General features: G+C 41.7%; 1 protein-coding gene across 2 annotated transcripts in view; it reads right to left on the minus strand.

The window, feature by feature from the left end:
- Positions 1-23671, minus strand: part of Rsu1 (Ras suppressor protein 1) — a 188558-nt gene that overhangs the window by 121709 nt on the left and 43178 nt on the right. For both annotated transcript variants that reach the window (XM_021149442.1, XM_021149446.2), the window contains exons 4-7: positions 20189-20309; positions 14994-15112; positions 13189-13271; positions 12804-12918 (exon numbers count right to left, since the gene is read on the minus strand). In XM_021149442.1, coding sequence (XP_021005101.1) covers positions 12804-12918; positions 13189-13271; positions 14994-15112; positions 20189-20309 — 438 coding nt within the window. The remainder of the gene's footprint in view (positions 1-12803; positions 12919-13188; positions 13272-14993; positions 15113-20188; positions 20310-23671) is intronic.

The raw sequence follows: 23671 nt of genomic DNA on the forward strand, positions 1-23671 counted from the left end.
AAAGAGGGAACAGTCTTCCATGGGTGAAGAAAAGAGGTATGAAACAGACCCTTCAACAGTTCCAACACTCAAAAAGATCCAGTCCTTGGTATCCGACCTCCAGCCTTCACGATGAGGAGAGAGATCAATTTCTGTTATTTGAGCCACCTATGTTGTAGCCCAACACTACTTAGGAAACTAACACAGTCTTAGATATGCAATGACATAAAAGGCAATCAAGACTAAGAGATTAACCTGGGGAGTTAAAATATGACAGGGAAATGGTACCCAAGATACACTTAAAACATGCTTAGCGATGGACCCATCTATGTCTGCTAAGAAACACTCTCAGTGAATGGACGGCTGAAAGAATTCCTTCTTGAAGCTGTGTCAAACAGTAAGAAAAACACATTAGGTTACTGTTCTCAATGTGCACAGGTATCAAAATGAATCCAAATGACTGCATCCAGGCTGGATGAGACAATAGTGCTGTGAGCGCTTCTAGGTATCAGGAAAGATGCAGTTCAGGACTAGACCCACAAAAAGAGGAAATGTGTTAGGGAAATCCCATACTCTTCCTTGTTTTCTCCCTCAGGCATTTCTAGGCAGTTAGGCCTGAAGTGAGAGATCAGACAACACAGTACTAGCAGAGTTGAAAGGACAGATCTCACAATGTGTCTCCAAAGGAAGCAAGGCAGCAGGAAGAAGAAAGGAACTAGGAAAAACAGGGGGTTGGGGGTGGGGGACAACAAAACAAAACAGCCACAGAAGGATTTCCAGGAATCACTGACTCAACAATGTCAACAGCTAGTACAAGTGTCCTCAACTCAAAACAAAAAGCCCCAGGCGTGAACAACTCCAGATAGATGTAACTGAACCATTATTGGAGTTGGCAGAGAATCAAAAACTAGGCCCAAAGCATCCTGAATGCAGTCTTCACTGTAAACAAGGCCATCCAGAGAAAGTCCCATGAACTGCTGTAATCTGGTCCCTAGTATGCCTGCATCCTGATCAAGCATTAAAAACACCTTCAAAGAATGAAGTGGCTCCCAAATAACAAATCTCCTAGCTGGAACTCAGCTTAACTCAGTCTGCAAGGGAAGATCGTAGAGTTCATGTTCTCAGGGACACAGTGTTCAGGGCTAGAGATGGAGCTCGGTCCATAGTGTGCTTGCTAGGCATGCTGGAAGCCCTGGCATTGCATACACTAGGTGTGGTGGCATTGCATACACTAGGTATGGTGGTGCAGTTCTATAAGCCCAGAGAAAGAGAGAAGGAAGCAGGAAGATCAAAGTCCAAATATCCTTGGCTACATAGGAAGTTTGAGAGTAGCCTGGACTACATGTGACCCTGCCTAATAAATTAATTAATTTCATTAGAGACAGATGGACATACATGCACATTGCCTACTATATAGTAGAACGTAAAGCAAATCAGTCAATACATTTTTACTTGTTATTATTTTTAAATTTTATTGTATGTGCATTGGTGATTTGTAGGGCAAGTGTAAGGCTGTTGGATTCCCTGGAACTGGAGTCGCAGACGGTTGTGAGCTGCCATGTGGGTGCTGGGAGTTGAACCCAGGTCCTCTGGAAGAGAAGCCAGAGCTCTTAACGACTGATCCATCTCCTCACCTCCTAATCAACACACTTTTTTTTTTTTTTTGATTTTTCGAGACAGGGTTTCTCTGTGTAGCCCTGGCTGTCCTGGAACTCACTCTGTAGACCAGGCTGGCTTTTAAGTGTTAAAAGGATGATGGCTAGAAATTCTGCAACACTGTAAGTCTGAAATCAGTAATAGAAACACTAATGGCCAAGTTTTAGAGAGCCAAAATTCTCAATTTTGAAATAACTAAAATGTAGTCAGAAGGGTAATTAGAAACTATTTTAAGCAGGAAAATATGGCGAATACTGAATATGTGGCATAAGGCTAATATAGTAGTAAGGGAATCTGTATATGTCTAAGTGCTTATTTTAGAAGAGGCATTGAAAGAGAAAGCTCACTTCTCACCCAAAGCTAAAAACAACAAACAAATAAATCAAACTGGTAGGAAAGTAAGTGGAGGGGAGGGGGGATTAGTAAGAAATCAAACACGGGTAAAGAAACCCCAACTACAAAGCTAGTTCTCTGAAAGAACTAAATCGCTACTAAAGTCCCTTCTGAACCAATCCAAGGTGGTAGGAGCGAGACCTGAGATGCAAATCCCAACTATACCAAGCCAACACAGACAGCATCGATTTAAAAGGTGCACATCAGCATAAGAGGTGCACATAAGGTTTCTGAGACACTCAATTTACCATCAGACAGTAGGTGAAATAGATAAATAGAGAGTCTTCGGAGAACCGGAGAGTAAAACTGTAAACACAAGAGCCACACGCCACGGCTACAGAAGCAGAGAAGCCATGCTCTCACAGAGAGAGACTTCGCAGACTCCTCCCGCCCTCCAGCTGGCTCTCACAGCAAGGGGTGTGGCAATGCAGGCTGGTGAGGGAGAAGATGCTTTCTCCAGGTAAGAGCTGTTCACCAGTGCAAGGCAAGAGTACCTGCACAACCCTTCCCAGCATGCACCCAGAGATTCTAGTTAGGGAGGCGACGGCATTCCATTTGTGGCTATACAAGAGCACCTCCTCACTGGACAACTGACATGAAAGAGTAAGGCTATGACTTCGTAGAGGAGGCTGTCTGAGGCTGAGTAGCCCTTATCTGAAATGCCTGGGTCCAGGGCAGTTTTAGGTTTTACATTTGTTTCAGATTTTGGAATGTTTGCATTTGCATAATGAGATATCATAGGGATGGGCCCAAATCTAAATTATCAATATGTTTATATCTGTAGCCACAGCAGACAAAGCCTGAATCCCATAGCCACCACAGACACAGTCTGAATCCCGTAGCCACCGCAGACAAACTTGGAAGCCAATTCTATACAGTAGTGTTATGGTTATCTGTATTTGGACTTCAACCTGCCACAAGAGGTCAGAAGAGGAATTTTCCAAGGAGGGAGTTCTACTGGCTTCTAGTGAGTGTCAGATTTCAGACTTTTAGATTCAGGAAGCCAGGTAAGAGATAAAGGTTACCCATCAGACAGGTGGGTAACAGGGAGCCTACGGTTATGCAATCGGAGACATTACTAGCCATTTCTATTTTGCAAACTTTGACCATTTGCTTCATTGCTTCCTTCTTTCAGGGATTATTGTTCTCAGCGGAGAGAAATTGCTTCGTTTACTATTGTTCTCCAAACCAGCAGACATAAGAACACATCCTACAGAGAAACTAGTATAAAAAAGAAAACTGAATATGGTCATCCAATGGGGTGGTAACTGAGGCCTAGTATAAGCTTAGACTAGCTTCTTAGCATTGAAGTCCAGGGCCTTCAAACTGACGTAAGTACACATGGCATATTTAGATGCTCTGACCGCAGACTAGTCATTGTAGGAAACTAGAACACATGAACAGTTCCAGAAAGGCCTAAAGGAACATAATCTTGAAACTTATGAAATGACTTATGAAAAAGTGTAGTCGCAGCTTCATCACTAGATCCCGGGGGTTGGCAATATAAAGGAAACCCATCCCCAGTCTACTCCAAAGTGTTCACACTCACATTTGTAATATTATCCAAGGTCAGACTGAGCATAGCATTGCTCAAGAGATGCTCTGGAGAGAGATGCCATATAACTACAAGGCATTATATATGTATTCAGGTGATGAGAACTGTATTTACAGACATGCCCGTGGAATAACAAAAATTAAATCTTGGAGCTTGGTTACTGCCGGCATTTCTCTCAGGGCAAGAACACATTTAGTGTCCCATTAAATCAAAGGATGCCCACTGCAAACAGTGGCATGCTTTGCCAGCTGGTGCTAACACAGATTGATGCACGTGCTCAATCACACCGAACCTGACGTGCCTCCTGAAATTTATACTGCACAACAGAAAGGTTTGATATGACACAGCTTCCCACCCCCTTTACGACAGTAACTCATCAGGTAGAAATACGGCTCACTTAGCACGTTTAAAAATCCATGCTTAAAGCATTTTCTGGGGCCAATGATTCACTGGAAAAGAATATATAAAGCGGGACTTGTTAAAAAATATCATGGAGGAGGCTTGAGAGGGGGTCGTTTTTGATGACCAACTAAAGGCCACGGAGAATCAAAAGATATGAAACATGGCCTTTTTTGTGAAGTCTGGTGAAAAATAGATTACCACAGGAATATCATGAAAAAGCCAGCCAGCAGTGCTAAGTCAAAATTTAAAGTTTGGCAAAAATTTTGTATTCTTTTCACTTTCTTTTTTTTCACATAAAATTAGGGAACATGTTTGGGATCATTACAATCTGTCATCTAATGGGATATTATACCTCCTCACTGGCTCAATATCAACATGTTTATAAATTACCAGAAGGAACACTTAGTTTTGAAATCAAGAGCTCTGAACTAAAAATCAGATCCTTTGAACATAAACGATGTCAATGTAATTTGAAGTAAATGAAAATCCCTTTTAGGGTCCCCTTACAGAGACGGCAGCGAGCTCTTCCTTCAGAAAAACCACAACTGAGACGAACTTTAGGAGGCAATTTTGCAAATAGAGATATTTGGGCAAAACAACTACGGTAATACGTAATTCTATTAAGTTTAAAAACAGCCTCAAGATGTGAGTAACCAATTTTGTACATAGACAAGTAACGTGGCTTTGGGTAGAAAGAAACTCTGCAGGGACAGGAAAGATTGCTCAATCTTTATGAACACTTGTTGCTCTTGTAGAGGACTCAGTTCAGTTCCCAGCACCTGCTTATGGAGCTAAATCTGTCTGTAACTCCATCTCCAGGAGAGATCTGATGCCCTCTTCTGGAACCTTCACTTATGTGCACACACACATACAAAGATACACACACACATACACACACAGTTAACAAATTTGAAAAAAACAAAGATAGAAAATAAATGAGCCTTTGCCACTTGGTGTATCTATCTCTTCAGCCACAGCAAACCACACGCCATTCCATAGTCTTAACAGTAGGTCTGTTACAGTATGTGTCTTCATTAATATATACAGCTTTTTAAAATAAGATTTTATTTATATAGGCCAATCTATATGTTATTTTGTTTTTAAAAAGGCATGAAACAAAGTGGTTAACAGCCCAGCATCCTATTGTTCTTAACGTGGAGAACTTACCACACATAGTGGCCTGACTTCCACTCCAAGGCCCAGTCTGACCCCGGTGTAAGCTTTCTTTTCTCATGACTAGGACAAAATGCTTGACAGAAACAATTGAGGAGACGAGAGAGATTTAATTGGGCTCACAGGTTTGAATGACACAGTCTAACATGGATGTGAGGCCATAGTAACAGAAGCTGTGATGTCTTTAGTAGCAGGAAACTGTGGCTGCTGCTTCTGACATCATGGTTGATCAGAAAACAAAAAGAACGTGCTAGAGCCAAAAGTGGGCATGAACTTCAATGCCTGTTCTTAGTGACCCAATTTCACCAGCTCATGTCTACAGACCCCCCAAACAATGCCATCAGCCAGGGACCAAGTACTCAAGTATCTGAGTCTGGGGGGTGAGGGATTTCAGAGTCAATCATAACATCTCCCATGTGTCCTTGGCATGTCATTAATCTCTTTGAGCTTTCTGTTACTCACTCACTAATTGGGGAGAAGGACCTCAATTTCTCCAGGTTGTTAGAGTTCGAGTAAAATGATACTTATAAAAAATATTGAGTAGGCACGTTTATATTCTAAATACTGGTTTTCTTTTCTTATATTGTTTTATGTATTCGTTAGAGCAAGACAGAAGAATAAAATCATTTTAAATAAGGAAATATTTAATATAGATACAATGTCAACAAAGACAGGTGCTCTTGGCTCTCTCTTCCTCTCTCTTCTCCCTGGCTCACCTCAGGAAAATTCCACCCACTTACCTAGGACTACCAGTTACTTTTGCATCACTGTGACAAAGATCTCACAGCAAAAACCTATAAGAGCGAAGATTCTTTGGCTCACACTTCTGGAAGTTCTCTGTCCATCATGATTGTGTAGACAGGATGGAGTTCATGGTGGGAGAGAGCATTAGGAAGCAGAGATGCCACAATCAGGGACTACAAATGGCAGCCCCCAGGGTTCTACGAACCCTTAAAGGTTCCACATCTTTTCAATATAGCACCAACCTTCTAGAGAATAAATGCTTAACACATAAGCCTCTGGGGACATTTCAGATTCAAACTATAAAACTATGTCTTCCCAAATTCCCTCTGTCAGGCTCCTCAAGAACATATATATGTTTAGTGATTTGTTTGTCTGTCTGTTTGCAGGCTTCCTACAGGGGCATCAAGGCCAGAATCACAATTTACCTCTTCTAATGGGCATAGAGAAAAGAAACAGAATAAATTAATGCTAAGGAGAATATGGAGAGTCACTTTATGAAGCCCCCATGGGTGAGTGTTTGCCAGGAGCCACCACTGCCCTCCTCTGTGTGGAGGACTAGAGCCCAAGTCAGAGAGTTACGCACAGCAAGATTGTCCAACTCAAGTATGCGTAGGCAACGGTGGCATGAATATACCAAGCAGGACAGAAAAACCAACAGGAGTTCATTAAGGCCTCAAGGGACATGCTTGGAATTTTCTACAGTAGAGTTTGAATGAATGACGGGTGCCTATTATACAGCTTTAACTACCATCTAGACCAACCTCCAACTGCTAGCATTCGATGAACTAAATATCTGAAACCATCTAAGTATCTAGTAAACAACAGGATAATTATTTTTAATGATATTAAAAATTACTTTTTAATCAGTACCAGAGCAGATGTGAGACCTAAGCTACCCTGAGGCCTGGTCTCCAAAAATGTTAAATTAAACCTAAGACAATAAAATAGAATTTTTAATGAAAAATTAAGTTTAAAAAAAAATACTGCATCTTACATAATCTCTTCATTTTCATTTGACCAGGGACAATTAAACAATGAAGCCAGCTTGGGCAATGATTCTGGTGAACTAGAGAAAATACTAGAGACAGAAGAGAGTCACTGTTAGCCTTAGTCGGCTTTGGCAAGTGATCCACAGGTAGCTTTCCTTCAAGGTCACCAACGTGGAGACAGCAAGTTTAAGTGAGGCAAACTACTGTCACTTACAGTGTCTCCCTCCTTGACTTCAATCCCAAAGGCATTTGTCTCCATAAGTTTGGAAAATAGTTTACCCAATGGGCTTTGAATAGTCACCAAGCTTCTGGAAGAGGCTTCAGTAACTGTAGGTGTCATCAAATTTAAAGACCCATTCCAGATACTTAAAAAATTTATCCATATACTTCTGTTGCGTTAGAACTATTTTTGGTACCAAAATCTGTATTAATTGGGCATTCTTGAGGAAAAGAACTGACAGAACAAATCTCTATGTAAAAGATTAATTAAAATTACAGGCTGTGGTCCAGCTAAGGCCAACCATGGCTATCTATCTGTGGAATATCCAAGAATCTAGTAGTTGTTTAGTCTACAAGGTTAAGTGTCTCAGCTGGTCTTCAGGATATTCTGGAAACCCAAAGAAGAAAGCACCTCCCATCTTTAAGGTTTGAATTAAATGTGCAATAAGTGAGGGTTCTCAGACTACTTCTTCCCTTTCTCAGCACTTTACTCAGGCTTCATTTTTAACAGCATAGGATATATCCTCTTTACTGACCTAGCTAGCTTTCTGTCTTTGTCTATTGTCTGTTGGTCTCTTTCCCTTTCTTCCCACCTGCCTTTTTCTGTATCCCCACTAGAACAACAGCTCCGTATGATATGTCTCTGCTTATAATCCCTAGCAAATATACAAAATATGGGCTTAATAAATACTTGTTGAATAAGTGAATTCTCCTTCTTGGGAAAGCAAGTCCCTTGGAATGAAAGGGGCAGGGGACTAAAGAAGAAAATTAATAATTGCTAAATGAATGAATGAATAAATAAATAAATTAGCAGGTAACCCAATTTATATCTAGCACTCTAGAGACAACTATTAATTATTTTTATTAGATATTTTATTTATTTACATTTCAAATTTTATCCCTCTTCCTGGTTTCCCCTCCGAAAACCCCCATTCCTTGTCCTCTCCCCCTGCTCACCAACCCACCCACTCCCACTTCCTGGCCCTGGCATTCCCCTATACTAGGGCATAGAGCCTTTATAGGACCAAAGGCCTCTCCTCCCATTGATGACCAACTAGGCCATCCTCTGCTACATATGCAGCTGGAGCCATAAATCCCATCATGTGCACTCTTTGGTTGGTGTTCTAGTGTCTGGGAGTTCTGGGGTACTGGTTGGTTCATATTGTTGTTCCTCCTCTGGAGCTGCAAACCCCTTCAGCTCCTGGGTCCTTTCTCTGGCTCCATCTTGTGTTCAGTCCAGTGGATGGCTATGAGTATCCACTTCTGTATTTGTCAGGCACTGGCAGAGCCTCTCAGAAGACAGATATAACAGGCTCCTGTCAGCAAGCACTTGTTGGCATCCACAATAGTGTCTGGGTTTAGTGATTGTATATGGTTAAGATAAAAAAACTCAGGTGACAGCAGATGCTGATGAGGATGTGGAGAAAGAGAAATACTCATCCATTGCTAGTGGGATTGCAAGCTGGTACAACCACTCTGGAAATCAGTTTGGTGGTTTCTCAGAAAATTAGACCTGAGGACCCAGCCACTCCTGAGCATAAACCCAGAAGATGCTCCAACATGTAATAAGGACACATGCTCCACTATGTTCATAGCAGCCTTATTTATAATAGCCAGAAGCTGGAAAGAACCCAGATGTCCTTCAACACAGGAACAGATACAGAAAATGTGGTACATTTACACAATGGAGTACTACTCAGCTATTAAAAACAATGAATTTATGAAATCCTTAGGCAAATGGATAGATCTGGAACATATCATCCTGAGTGAGGTAACCCAATCACAAAAGAATACATATGATGTGCACTCACTGATAAGTGGATATTATCCCAGAAGCTCGGAATACCCAACATACAATTCACAAACCACATGAAACTCAAGAAGAATGAAGACCAAAGTGCAGATTCTTTGATCCTTCTTAGAAGGGGAAACAAAATACCCATGGAAGGAGTTACAGAGACAAAGTGTAGAGCAGAGACTGAAGGAATGACCATCCAGAGACTGCCCTACCTGGTGATCCATCCCATATTAGTTACTTCTGCATCATACTGAGAAACAACTTGACAGAAACAACTTAAGGGAGAAAAGGCTTATCTTGGCACCTGGTTTCAAAGTGATCTCAACCCACCACCATGGCAATGACAATAGTATGGTGGTAGGCTAGGAAAGAGAGAAGGCTGCATTAGAAAAGTGGCTGAAATCTTCAAAGACACCCCTCGCCTCGGTGGCATAGTTTTGCCAACGAGGCTCAGCCCCATAAAGGCCACACACCTTGAGATGGTATCCAGAACTGGGAACCAAGTGTTCCCAGGAGCCTGGGGTGCTGCTGCTCATTCAAACCATTACAAGGTGTACAGCCTGACACGGAAGCAAGTACTTTATACCAGAAATATGGTCTAAGTAACATACACAAGGAAAAGAAGAGCCAAAGAATTCCAAGCAAGCCTCTGACTTTTATTTCGCTATGTTCCTTCACATCCTTGGATCAGACAAGTCAGAACTCATCCAGATTCCTTTGTTTGGCTGAAATTCTCTCACCAGTGAGGTTTCAAATTACAAACTCTGGGTTTACTTGAAAGAATTTTCACAAAATCTTAGGAGCACTTGCTTATTCCAATATGTAAAAAATAAATATATAAATACAAGTTGAAAATATACCCTGAAGATACCACAGAGACAGAGGATGAGCTGAATGAGAGGAGAGGCTTGGTTCAGATGGTCATGCGCACAAACAGAAGCCATTCCTACTGTGGTGCTCCCTTAGTAACTCATTTTGCAAAGCCCATCTCTGGCACATGTTGCACAGTATTGCAGCCTCACTCATGGACCAGCAAAGCAACTCACAGTTCAGCCATGCAACTGGGCTGTCTCACTGTCTCAACTTTCCTTCTCACCATCTTAAAGGGGTACTGTCCTTTGGTTCTAAATCAGAAGTACATGTCTAGGACTCTTCTTCCTGATAGATGGGTGAGTGTCTACTTTCCTGACCACTGTCCATCACAGTGTTCAGGAAAGAGGGTCAGAAGGAGAGATTGACAGGTTCAAGTACAGCCACTGTGACTCCAGAGCTGAGTCCTTCTGGATATGTCACCCCTCCACCAAAGGTTTGTTCACCACTATCATGACTGCATGAGAGACTGCATGGAAAAGTACTTATCACAGTAACCTAGCATCCAAGGCCTTACTAGCTATTATTATATTACCAGCTAGCATGCCACCCTTGGCTTTTAAAATAAACAAAACTAGGTAATGCTCAAAAAAGGTAATTTAGAGTCTTCACCTTTATTTTGGATTATTAACTAAGACTTCCAAGACTTTCCTGTATATTTCAAATTAATGTATTCACTTCAAAGTAGAAAAAGATTTACCAGGCAGACATGGACACCGACATTGTCTAGGTATGAGCTTGTAAAAGCAGCATCATGGAAAGATATTTTTGGTATTTTTTTTAATTCTATTCCTAAGAAAATTAAATTAAATTAAATTTAAAAATTGCACAAGTTGCTATTGGATAGCTTAAAGAAAATATCAAAGAAAACTGATGACATAGAATATTTACATCAAATAAAAAAAGAATAAAGTTTTAAAATACATAGATAAGTCTATTCTGGTTTTGGGCACATTTCTAAGAAATTATCCAATAAAAAAAATTGCCTAGCCAATACTTTATATTACCATATTGCTTGAAGAATTGAAAAAAAAAAGTCAAAGTGACAACCAAATGCATATTTACTTCTTCCAGTTTTACTAATCACACTAGCCAAAGACACACGTCAGAAGCGCTGAGCGAGCTTCATCCTGTTACACAAGGCGCTGTCTCACACATGGAGTTTTGATTCAATAGCGTAGGAGGAGGTGGGTTATTTATGTTCTGTAAAAAGTCGCCAAGTATTGCTAATGCTAAAATCCATGGTTAACAATTACTTCCCCAAGTCTTTCCTTAGGCGAGTTTTTCCATCTTAGAAAGTTTTCACTAAGCAGCATGTGATAAGACCCTAGACAGGGTCCACTAAGCCCAGGCTGGCCTTGAACCTGGGACTGCCCTATTTCAGCATCTCAACTAGTAGGTTTACAAGTCTGTACTACATACAGCAACATCATCAACAACAACAAGATTTAGGGGGCTCCCTATGCTTTGTTCTTTCCGTGAAGAAAGGTGCTAAGTTACCCCTTAGCCCTGAAAAATCATAAAATAAAATTAATCCTCCTACCTCCAACAGCAGGGCTGAAGGAGAAGGGAGAAGTGGGGAGACTAGTATTCAATCCATGAAGTCAGGTGACTGCTTGTCTTTAAAGCTTTTTTCCCCGTGTATGCGTGGTATATGTGTGAGGGTATACTACAGGTATGCAGGTGCTGCAGAAAAGTTGGATTCCCAGGAGCTGCAGTTACAGGCAGTTGTTGCAGTTGTTGCTGCAGTTGTAGGTAGCCATCTTACACAGGTGCAGGTTACCAACTTGAGTCCGCTGGGAGAGCAGTAATGCTCTAACTACCAGGCCACCTCTCCAGGCGCCTGCTTACCTGTTATACAGCACTTGGCTTCAGAACTAGAGTTTCCTGTGTGGGAACCAGGAGTCACACATGGCAGGGAAACTGCTGACTTGTGCCTGGTGCTAGATACTAGACAGAACTGTGCCTGCAACCTTCCTACCACCTTTGTATCCAAGGTTGTCACCTCCTTAAGTCAGTCAGTAGGTTTTGTTTGACTTGATGCCTTCTGCCAAGCATGGGGAGAAAGCGGGGACAGATGTGAAAATGTTCTTTCTCTCATGTCATCTTATATCCCCATTTGTAAAGACTGGCCTTTGAAAAGCACCGGTCCTCTGTGGAGAATGATGATGTCCAAGTGTGAGTCAGAGTGCTGCTGTTTTCAATGTGCTATATTGATGTGGAGAACCAAATAATCAAGAAATCGTATCAGTTCAAGAAAGCCAGGTGGCTCTATCAAAGGATAGAAGAAATGACAAATCAGTGAACTCTGTGGCTTTATTGTTTCTGTTTAAAGAGTCTCACTGTATGACCCAAGGTGGCTCGTGGTTGGCCTACCTCTACTTCCCATGAGCTGGCATTCTAAGCGCATGCCACCTATGAACTTGTTGCAGCAATGGGCTGAAGCTGTGGGTTCAGAGGTCATGAGAGAGAGAAGCCAGACGCCTACCCTGGGCCACCCAGGGACTTGAAATTTAGCTACCAAGAACAGGACCAAGGAGTTACCAATAAGTGTACATTTAACAATTCTCACTGGAGATGACATAAGGGCAGAACCAAAACCACCATTGGAAAAGGCAAAGTCTCAAGTAGTTGTAATTAATACGGTTTATCAAGTAGGTGAAATTTTCTGGGGGCGGGGGGATAACTAACAGATAATAAGAGTATTGATTTGATAAAAAGGTATTACTAATGTAGCAAGATCCAGAAAGCTTACTCAGCTCGCACACAAGTACTCTAAAGGAAGCTCTAACCCCAAGCCCCTCTGATTATACCACCATGTTCTTGGCAATCCCTGGACAGCAATTTCTGAGATTACAGAAGGTCAATTCATAATATCAATAACAAATGTCCTTAATTTGATTAGAATTGGAGGCCTGGGTGATGAGAGAGTGAGTGCCCAGGAGAGGAGAGAGGTTGACCAGGGTTGCAACGCTGGGATAACTATTCATTGAAGTCAGCACTGAGACTGGACAAGCAACCTTACCTAGCTCTGGAGGCAGAACGGTCAGGCGGTTCCCCTGAATGTGGAGCTCCTTCAGCTGGGTCAGCTCCCCGATTTCCTTAGGCAGTGAGATCAGGTCATTATCCCTGAGGCTGAGCTAAATATACAAAAACAGGGAGCTGTCAAAACAATCTTTCATAAAGAGGTGCTCAACAGAAACTCACACCCTCACCAGAAGCCCTCTCTTCCTTCAGGGCTTGATCTTTTCAATTCACTTCAAAGTGTCTGTGGCTAAACAAGAAAGAAGCTGGAGCTCTGGTTCATTCCTACAAAACAAACCTTACTCCTGCTCAAATTGACTCCATTCCACTCCTACAAGGGCTGCGGGAGTGAATTGATTTTCTAAGAATTTAGATAAATTACTTACTATCTGCAACTTTGTGAGCTTCCCAATATCTGGAGGCAGGATTTCAAAATCGTTGTCGCTTAGATAGAGTGCACGCAGGGTGGCTGCAAATTAAACAGCAATATATAAGCAGGGTGGCATGGAATCCAACCGTTTGAGGTCTGATCAATACGAGGGAGCTGGCTTTGATTAATAACCCCGGCTTGGTGAAAAAACGGTGGCATGCCTAGGGCTCACTATAATAACAAGCAGGTCAGACCTAGATTTACTGGTTGATTGTGGCACTGGGACATCCAGGAAACATCTGTATCCGAGAAGACTGACAGGAAGAGTTCGGCACAGTTTCAACGTTTTCAGAAAAGGTAGCAATTTTTCTCTCTTACACCAGATCATACCATTAACATCTCCAGAGAAAGGACTGCTGTGCCACCCACATCAGAATCCAGAGGAAGGGGGCTCTTGTAACCAAACAAGATCTACTACTTCAGACTCGCACTTTCTTAAACAAACAGATCGGTGTTAAGAATAAATATGTACATGAAGGGCCTTCTGGTGATAGGTGTCATCATCTCAATTTATTGATCCCCTAATCAGATCACTCCCTGTTAGCTTCAATGATGAAACAATATGAAGACAAGGGAGTTGAATGAATGACATGGATTGAAGAGATTAAAGCCTGAAGCAAGTAGAATGCCAAAAGTCACGCCATGAACAGATTATACAAAGATGGTGTGATCACAGCCACTGGAGGATAAAATCCTCAAATAGCAGTCAACAGGAATAACAACAACAAAGCATGCTTAATTAGATGTACTTTAAAATAATGCCTTAACAGCTATCCACCTTCATTCTAACATGGGTAAGGTTGACAGAACTGAATGTTAACATGTGTAACAAAGATAATTTCCTCTGAGATCCAAGAAGATAATTTATAATTGGTTTCACGTGCTTCAGAATGTCTGGTAGAGGCCGGTTCAAAAAAAGAGCAGATTTTCTAGTGTGGGGATCATGACAAGAGGTTAAGGCAAGGGCAGTCACCATAGTGTGAGACCAGACTAGTGTCCACACTGAGGCTGAAGCCAGATAACTCTGTAGAATGAGACCCTGACTCAAAAGTAAATGAGGAACAGAAGCACAGAACGTTGTCAACAGAGTCTCCGCATGACAGAAGTCACTTCTCACAGATGCAGAACGCTAACTTAAAACACGCAGCCCTTCCCTAAGTATTTCATGAGTTGCTAGGAAACCAGTCATGCTGATTTTCAAGTGTATCTACAGCAAGAAATTTATGAAAAGATAAACATTTGGCCATCCGCAATTAATGATTCCATAATGGCTATCTACTAGACTAAATCAGTCCGTACAAAAATTCTTCAAAAACTTAAATGAGGATCTGAGCTCGGTTTTTAAACAATTGTTAGCAGTTTAAGAGTGGGTAGATTTTAACAAATAATTGTCTAGAGTATCTTTAGCAGTGTATTTCAGGGAATTAACAGCAACTGGGGAAAACATTATTATTTTATTTTTTGTTCACACTCTTTAAGCAGAAGTCAAGATTCTCAGCTAAATGTGAGACGAGGTACTAACATCTCTCCTGGAAAGTTAATGTGACATTGCTAAGCCCACTCCTGCCCAATGGTGTCAGCCAGCTATACATCAAATATAAATACTGCTGAGCGATGAAGGAATATTCAAAAGGACTCTGTGGTGAAAAAATATATATGCCCAATAATTTCTCTTACGAGTTTCAGCACTGGCAAATAAATTTTTACTCTTAGGACCAAAGTACCATGTGAAAGAGATTTACAGAATTAAAAGTTTCTCACTGAGGTAGAAGAAGTTTCCCGGAAGAGAATGTTCATTCAGGTTGTTGTAAGTTAAGTCCAGGACCTCCAGAGCCGGGAGGGAGCCGAATCCTCGAGGCAGCGTGTTCAACCTATTCATGCTGCAGTGTGGGGAGACAGAAGGCACAAGTCTTCTTTTAAAAAGCACATACGTACACAGAACACTGGAACCTGACAGTGTAAGCCCAGTTCAGCAGGATCGAAGTCCAAAAGCACATTATGGTTCTGCGTTCACTGAACGGTACTTGATTTTTCATTGTGTTCATATAATTTAACAAACAAGAAGAAATTGCCATCCGTGTGTGTGTGTGTGTGTGTGTGTGTGTGCTGCTGAAAATACACCAGAAATGCAAATACACACAAATCTACTCTCTGAGTGATTTTCAAATATAGGGAATATTGTTAATGCTAGTCACTGTGGTATATAATAATCTTTTGAACTTACTCCTGAATAACTGAAATTCTTGGGCCTTTAACAATTTCTTAACTCCCTGATCTCCACCACCTGCCTCTAGTAAACGTCACTTTACTCTGCTTAGATGGTCTTCATATTTTACCTCACATTGCAATCATATAGTACTAATAGTTTAATAGTTCTACTCTGACAACCTGTGCTCATGAAATGTACGGAAATTTTTCGTTATTACTTCTTCCAATAGAAAAACTCAAATAGCCCGCTCCATACTTAAAATACCTGTCTGTCTAAAGAGAAACTGTTTCAAAACATACATTTGGGATATTTGCTTTATTTCATCCATTCATTGTAATGGGAAGGGAATCAACTTCCTGTTCAACACCTATGTACTAATGTTCAGAATTATCTCTAGCTAGAATGCTGGTTGCCAGGGCCTGGGGCAGGGAGAGGCAAATGAGTTGTTTCAGGTTTGGGAGGCAATAAACTTCTGGAGACTGAAAGTGTAACACTGTGAAAGTAACACCCAGGATGGACACACTACAAGAAGGTTAGGATCATAACATTTATGATATGCACATTTATATGTGTGCATGTGTGAGCATGTATGTGGGATGGCTAATGTTAGTTAAATTAAAAACTAAAAACACCCAGGAAAAGGGAATCCCGAGTGAAGAATTGCTTCTATCAGACTGACCTATGAGCATGTCTGGGGGGCAGGACTTTCCTGTTGCTCAGCGGTATAAGAAGGTTCAGACACTGGTGGTACCATTCCTTATACAGGGGGGCCTGAGCTGTTTGAGAAAGGGAACCAAATATATCAGAGAAAGTGAGCAAGTAAGCAGGTTTTCCCTGTTCTTTCTGCTTCAGTTCCTGCCTTGACATCTTGCTTTGGCTTCCCCTGATGATCAACTGTAACTTGTGGGCCAAATCCTTTCTTCCCCAAAGTTGTTTTTTGCTAGCATCTTATCATAACATCAGAGAATCAAATTACATACATACATACATGTATATACATATATAAAAATCTAAGAGAATTTTTCGATATTATCTTTTACCCTTCTAGACCTTTATGTCTCTTTTGAAGGCTGCCTTTGAGAATACCTAAAAGTCAGTTTAAACACTGTATAAACAACTTCAGTGTAAGCCGACAGACACTGGAAGGGAGGAGAGACTTGACACTGAAAATCAATCCAACCATTGATCATTCTAATAACAGACACAATGCTGCTGCCCACCTCGACCAATCTGGCCTCCTGAGAAATGACTGCGCAGAAGGGAAGCCAAAAGTGGATTTGCAAGTCTCGGGACAGGGAGTCCCAGGCCGGCTTTCCTCAGGGCCTACCAAACTCTTAGACTACTCACTACAAGAGAGAAAGCTTCCCTATGAAGCCAGTCAGTGACGCACACCTGCTTCCCTAACGACCAAGTGCTTACAGGATGAGCGTTAGCAACAAACTAGGCTGACAGTCCTCGGCAGTTGGGTATGTCCTCTACAATGAAGTTAGCCCCAAAACTATAGCCCTGACAACCCTATGGCTTTTCACTTCTTGTAAAATACACACTACACTGTGCTTCAAAAATTCAGGACATCTCAAATTTTCCTCTTACTACAGCTGGCCTGAAGCTCATTCATGTCTTGCAATCATCATAAAAAATGGCAAGTACTGCATAATTCAATGATTGGTGAGTGTGCCCTTTGGACCAGGACCTAACCATGGTGCTTGTGGTCTCCTAAGTGCACACTTTGATTTGGCCTGCTAACACTAAGCAGTCCTCTTCATCCTGCCTTAACGTGCACGTATAAACCTCCATGAGATCTAAGAGCAGAGATTCCTTTATTAAAACTCAGCTTAATTCCTTTCCCAAAAAAACGAAAATTTTGTGGGAATGGCAACCTCTATGGAGCTCTACGGAATCAAACACTGAAAGATGTTTTACATAATCAATAAACTTAGAGCTGAAAATACAAGCAATTCCAGAAGGGCAAGGACGTACCTAAGGTGCATGGTCCAGTTTACCCGATGTCCTAAGATAGCCCAAGGTCAACTAAACCAGGCCTGAGCTTATGCTCTTCCCAAACTTGTTTCCAGCTCTAACTCTATGATAGCTGCCCAACACAGGAATCTAGGTAGGATCCCCTCCCATCTGTAACTGTCTTGGCAAGCTTCCTTCTATATCACTTTCAAATTAAATCCCTTTTCTTCCCCACTACAACTGATACAGATCACCTTGGACAAAGGTGGCTTTCCCATCGGCTTCTTGCCCTTTACCTCAACCTCCCATTAACCCTCTTTGCACCGAGCTTTCAGACAAAACTGCTCATATTTCACACCCACTACCCTGTAGGACAAATTCCTGCAGAAAAGATCTGCAACCAGAGCTCCACTATGTAAACTGGGGCAGCACTCCTGACTCCCTGCCACCACTGCCACCTATTTGTTTGCCACTGGTGTCCCCACTGTAGTGTGAGCTCTATGACAGCAGGATGATCATTACCTAAAATGACTCCTGGTAGCAATCTAGAATTCAACAAACCCCCACTAGGTGTGCAGAAGCCATTTCCAAGGGTCTGGGCTAGCCCTTGCATCTCACCTGGCCACCTTTACATTGAATCCTACCAGTGAACTGTTACGACAGCCCAGGATGTGCACTGCTCTGACCTTTGAAATGTGTCACTCTCTCAGCCTGAGATGGCTGTGCATTGCTCGGGCTACAGCACTCGGCCTTTGTAGAGCCTCCCAAGAACCTCGTCTATTGGCAAATGTTTTCCCTGTCTCTGGTTCCGCCACAGCTTCATCAGTCGCATCACAGCTGTGACCACACTGTGCTCAATGACAGTGTACCCTGCCCCAATCCTAAGATTCACACCATGACACCCATTTCTGACCCCCTATCAGCAATACTGACATAGAATGAGCACTTACATAGTAAAGAAATAAATGAACAAATTAGTGAAGCATGATGATAATCACTAATGCTGTGTCCTGATTAACATGCATCAGGTTATATTCCTAATTTCACGCTATCCAAATATGAGCTGTTCATGAACATCCTTATAATACACTAATATATATATGTATATGTATGTACATATGTGTATATGCTGTATACCAACATATATACATATGTTTTATATGTATTTCATAATTCTATATAAGGACATCTTAACAGTAAATGTGTGTGTGTGTGTGTGTATTTGTGTGTAGTTTATGTATATGTGTATATACCTGTGTGTGTCCCTATGCAGGCCAGAGAAGAACATAAAGTATGTGTCTTCCTTAATCGGTCTACACTTTATCTTTTGAAAAAGTTCTCTCATTGAGCCTAATGCTTGCCTTCTTGGCTAGGCTTTCTAGCCACACCAAGCTTCCAGGACCCTGTCTACCTTCATAAACCCAGTGCCAAGATTATAGGTATACAAGGAAAATCCTGGCTTTTACATGGGTGCTAGGGGTTTGAATTTAGTCCCTCCTGGTTTCAAAGCAGGCATTCTTACCCATTGAGCTATCTCTCCAGTAGTAGGACTTAGCAATCTTCAAACTCCAAAAAAAAAAAAAAAAAAAAACCCTCAAAAGGAAGAATATACAACCGTTTCTTTTCTGTTTTCTTGATGGGGATCCAGTATGAACACCAGCAAGGGAAAACACTGTCATTTGAAGTAACATGGTTCTCTCTTTTTCACTCTTCTTCCTCTCACAGTTAGCAAATAGAAGCTCTTTGATCTTGCAAAGCTGATCTCTCAAAACTGAGCTTCAACACAAGAGCATCGAACCAAATCCTTCATGGAAAGAATGGACTAACCACGAATCCACAAACCCCATATAAGACTGATAAATACCCAGCATACCCCACCCCACCCCCTATTTAGCTCACTAATATAACGACAACATCCAGTGGCTACAACTGAATGCATAGATTGGATTGCACAGAGACATGAATGGACAGTTTCAGCTAACAGCTATGACAGGGAAGATGGAAATCAAAAGCCAAAGTTCCACTTGCCATCCAGGGGGTCTGATGGACCCAAATCGATAGAGGTCTCTACTGCACTCAGCCACCAAAGTCAGAGGTAATCAGGAGCGCATCAGGAGCAAGCTCTTGAGAAGAGCTTGACTGCCTATCTAGGAAAGGCAAGTGCTGAATCCAAGCATCTCCACCTCACAAACGTGCACAGGGTCAAGGGCCGGCACAAGAACTCTGACAACTGCCAAGCAGGATACAGATGCAAGGGACTGTTACAGCTCACTGATGAATAAACTTCCCTCTTTTCACCTTGGTGTAAAAGTGTACGGCTGTCCCCCATCCCTACAACACCGAAGAACACCTTGAAGTCACAGTGCAAGATGAGGGGCCACTGCATGCAAGGAGGGTGTTTTTCTAACTATTTCTATGTAATACACAGAGAAAACAGGCCAACAGTAGTCCAGCTTATCTGAACAATTAATTCTATGCAAGTCAGTCCTTCCTTGGCCAACATAACAGACATAACATTTTATTGGAAACAAAATATCATGAAAAGATTCCTTGTTGTGCCAACAATTAGCTTCTCAATTAGCTTTAACTGGATCTGCACTAATGGAGAGGACTGAAAGGAAATATTAAAATAATAAGCCTTTTCTTAAACCTGACACATTAAAAGCAATTAGAAACTCACTACTCCCATGTGATAATCATATAAGCGCTTCCCCTTCCTTCCCCACAGCATGCATTGGCTTCAGCTCATTACCTGGCGGAGATTTCCTCAAGCTCCTCCAATACTCACCCAAGGTTCAGGTGTTTGAGTTTCTGGAGGCTGCTGATCTGGGTGGGCAGTTCCTCGATCTGGTTGTTGAAGAAGTTTAGTACCTCCAAGTTCTTCAGTTCCGCTACATTTGGCGGCACAGCTATAGGGATGGAGATGCTGCATGTGAATTCAAGGGGCAAAGGATGCTAGCCACACACTTCCCTATCGAATGCAAGTAAGGTCAAACCCCAGCGTTGTCCACATACATTCTGTGGGTTTTCTTACTTTCGTGGGTAAAAATTCTTGGCCAGGTGGAACGTAAGTGTTTCCTTTTGTCTGGTTAGATCAAACTACCTGGCAGGGCTTGTTTCTGAGGTACAGAGGGGCTGAAAGCAGAAAGGAGGAAGACATGAGACCCACGCTGTCAGCAGCCTCTCAGGGAGTACACAGCACACACTTCCACACTACAAGCATAACAGCTGAAGTTATTTTCTTCCTTGTGGTTGCTTTGAACTGCCAGCCGAAGACAGCTAACCCCAATGAAGGAGGGTACACTCAAGTTCTTAAATGATCCCGTATCTGTGGAGCTGTCCTTGTTATCATTGAACTCAGTCACAGCTAAAGCTCAAGTTGAAATAGTACAATACTCAGTGTTCCTCCTTTCTGATTTTTGTCCTTTTTGTTTTCACACACACACACACGCACACACAAATTAACAATTGATCAATACATTCTTACATAAAAATTCAAAGAGCCCACTCAGCAGCATGCTGTGAACAGAGTGTGCAGCTCACAGATGAAGATATCCGCTTGGGACCCACAAGGCATTTCCTTATCTATAGTCTACCATTTGAATACAAGTTAAGAGCCTTAAAAGTAGAGCCAACCCTCAGTATCTCTACATTGAGGGCAGAAATGTTGAATGAATTTGGGGTACACAAAATACGAGCAGCACTTTTTCCCCTTTCAAATGGAAGTGACATGGCAATCCAAGGTGACCATCTAATCCATACATAAGCTGGGTTTCCCTATTATTAAATCACATCCAGAATTCTCAATCAACCAAAGATATTTACAGAAAATGGTGCATCTGTAATGACCTTATACAGCTGGCTCTTCTTGTCATTACTTCCTAGAGGATGCAGTTTAATGAGCATTTGCAAGCTATTAGATATTGTACATAATATAGCAATGATTCAAAGTGCATGGAAAATGAGCATAGGATACGTGCATATAATGTGTCCTTTTATATAAAGGACTTGAGAATTTCTGGATTCTGGTAACCAGGGCTCATCTAATCAACTTCCAATGACATTGAAGGACAAATGTTCCACTCCAAGTTGATAGCACAGGAGAGAGAAAGAGAGGGAGAGAGGGAGAGAGGGAGAGAGGGAGAGAGAGAGAGAGAGAGAGAGAGAGACTCTTCAATGTTTTGTCATTTATCTAGCCTACTTGCTATTTGATTTTCTATAAGCACGCATATGCAGCTTGCCCATGGTTCATGGAAACTGTAATACCCAAACTTTCCAGATCACTAGGAATAGCAATGTGGCCTTGTCCAGTACAAACACGTGGGCCACATCTTATATCAACCTGTTTCCCTCCCAGCCTGCCAGTTCCCTCTTCTCCATCTGCCCTGAAGGCTGGGAAGGGCACTCTGCATTACTGCTCTGGGTTAAGTCTAAGCGCAGGGTCAGGAGTGCTTGTACTTAGGACCCTTGCATAGCTCTAGGAAAATTCTAAACATCTGAGATATGGAGCCAAACAGCCATCCCAAGACCAGCACGTGGTCACTCCCAGGAGAGATAAAGTAACGAAAAAGGGTCCAGTGTTAATGTTCACTCTGAGTCACCATTTTCAACACTCAGAAATACCCCAGGTATGGATGACCTAATTTCTTTAAAAGGGACTGCTTGGGACAATGAAAAGGACATGCTTTCACTGAAAGGAGGGACATAAAAGATAAAGACTGGAGTATACCAGAGCCATGGACAGGTAGCAGTGGTCCCATGATAGAGCTTTGTATTAGCCCTCAAAATGGGTGGAGATGAAGGGACCAATATTTTGTGAAATAGTCTGGGCAGCTGGGAAGGATCCCAGAGTGACTGTGGATAGATACGAATACAATACTAAGAGCCTAGCTTGCACAGAGTGGCTGCAAGCATATTTCAGGTACATATGCTTTTGTGTAAATAAATGGTGTTCAGTTTATATGAGCAATTACTGAGAAAGCCATCAAACTTTACCCTCAGGGTCACATGTTCCCTCCACTGACCGAGGTGAAGGGCAGCGACTGAAGACCTAACCCTTTCCCCTTGTCCACCCTGGAGCTATCACTAAGCCTACGCTCACTGTAGTGATCGGATTAGCTTGAAGAGCAATAAAGAAAGTTACTGAAACCAAGAGAAAATGATGATCTCAATTTAGCCACAAACCAAGAATAATGTGGCCAGAATTACTGCTGCCTCCCCAAACTTACCCTGCCAATGCAATTAAATGCTGGTCTAAAGGTAGCGCCTCTGTGACAGGATGAGAGATTATTTCACTCTCTGAGCTAAAGCAGTCCAATTTAAAGCCACCAATTATGTTAAATGTGATTTAGGACTTTGTTTTGTGGACACAAACAATAACCCCACATTCAATTTACCAAACCTCTCCCAGCCTTTGGTGTGCATTTGAATGTGTTGTGTTAAGACTCCATTCACACTGAAAGGGAAAGAAAAAATGCATAGCTAATATTTCCCTGTAAACTACGGAATTTTTTCATCAGCCACGGTAAAAATAGAAAGAATATAACATTCAGACTTGTCTGGACAGAGGACCATTCATCCAACCAAAATCAGAGAATGCTAACAATATGCAGGATGCTCTCTAGTCTTGCCATCTAGCAGAGTGAATCTTTTGTGGGTAAAGAGAGCCATCCTATGCTATTTATATATATAAAAAAAGCAACTTATAAATGAAGGGTTATCGTAATCTAAAGTAGAAATGGAGGCAGTGTTTGGAAAGCCAGCTAATCCCAACAAAACCATGACAAATGTAAAGGGTTAGCAATACACAGTGCACAGTGAATAAATCACATGCATACATGGCACAGACAATGCCAACTATCAAGAAGAGGTGGCTGTAAAATTTCACCAGTCAAAAGTCTCTCCTGGAATATTCCCTGTGGGACACCTCAGCAAAAAAAGAAAAAGAAAAAAGAAGAAAAAGAAAGAGAGAGAGAGGGAGGAAGGAAGGAAGGAAGGAAGGAAGGAAGGAAGGAAGGAAGAAAGAAAGAAAGAAAGAAAGAAAGAAAGAAAGAAAGAAAGNAGGAAGGAAGGAAGGAAGGAAGGAAGAAAGAAAGAAAGAAAGAAAGAAAGAAAGAAAGAAAGAAAGAAAGAAAGAAAGAAAGAAAGAAAGAAAGAGAAAAAAAACTTTTGAAAACATAATTAATGGAGCTGGCAGGATGGCTCAGCAGTTACAGGCACCTGGCAAGGTGGGTGACTTATATTCATTTCTTGAGGATCCATATGGTATAAA

Source organism: Mus caroli, chromosome 2 (genome assembly GCF_900094665.2).
Source record: "Mus caroli chromosome 2, CAROLI_EIJ_v1.1, whole genome shotgun sequence".
In the NCBI taxonomy this organism is placed as follows: Eukaryota; Metazoa; Chordata; class Mammalia; order Rodentia; family Muridae; genus Mus; species Mus caroli.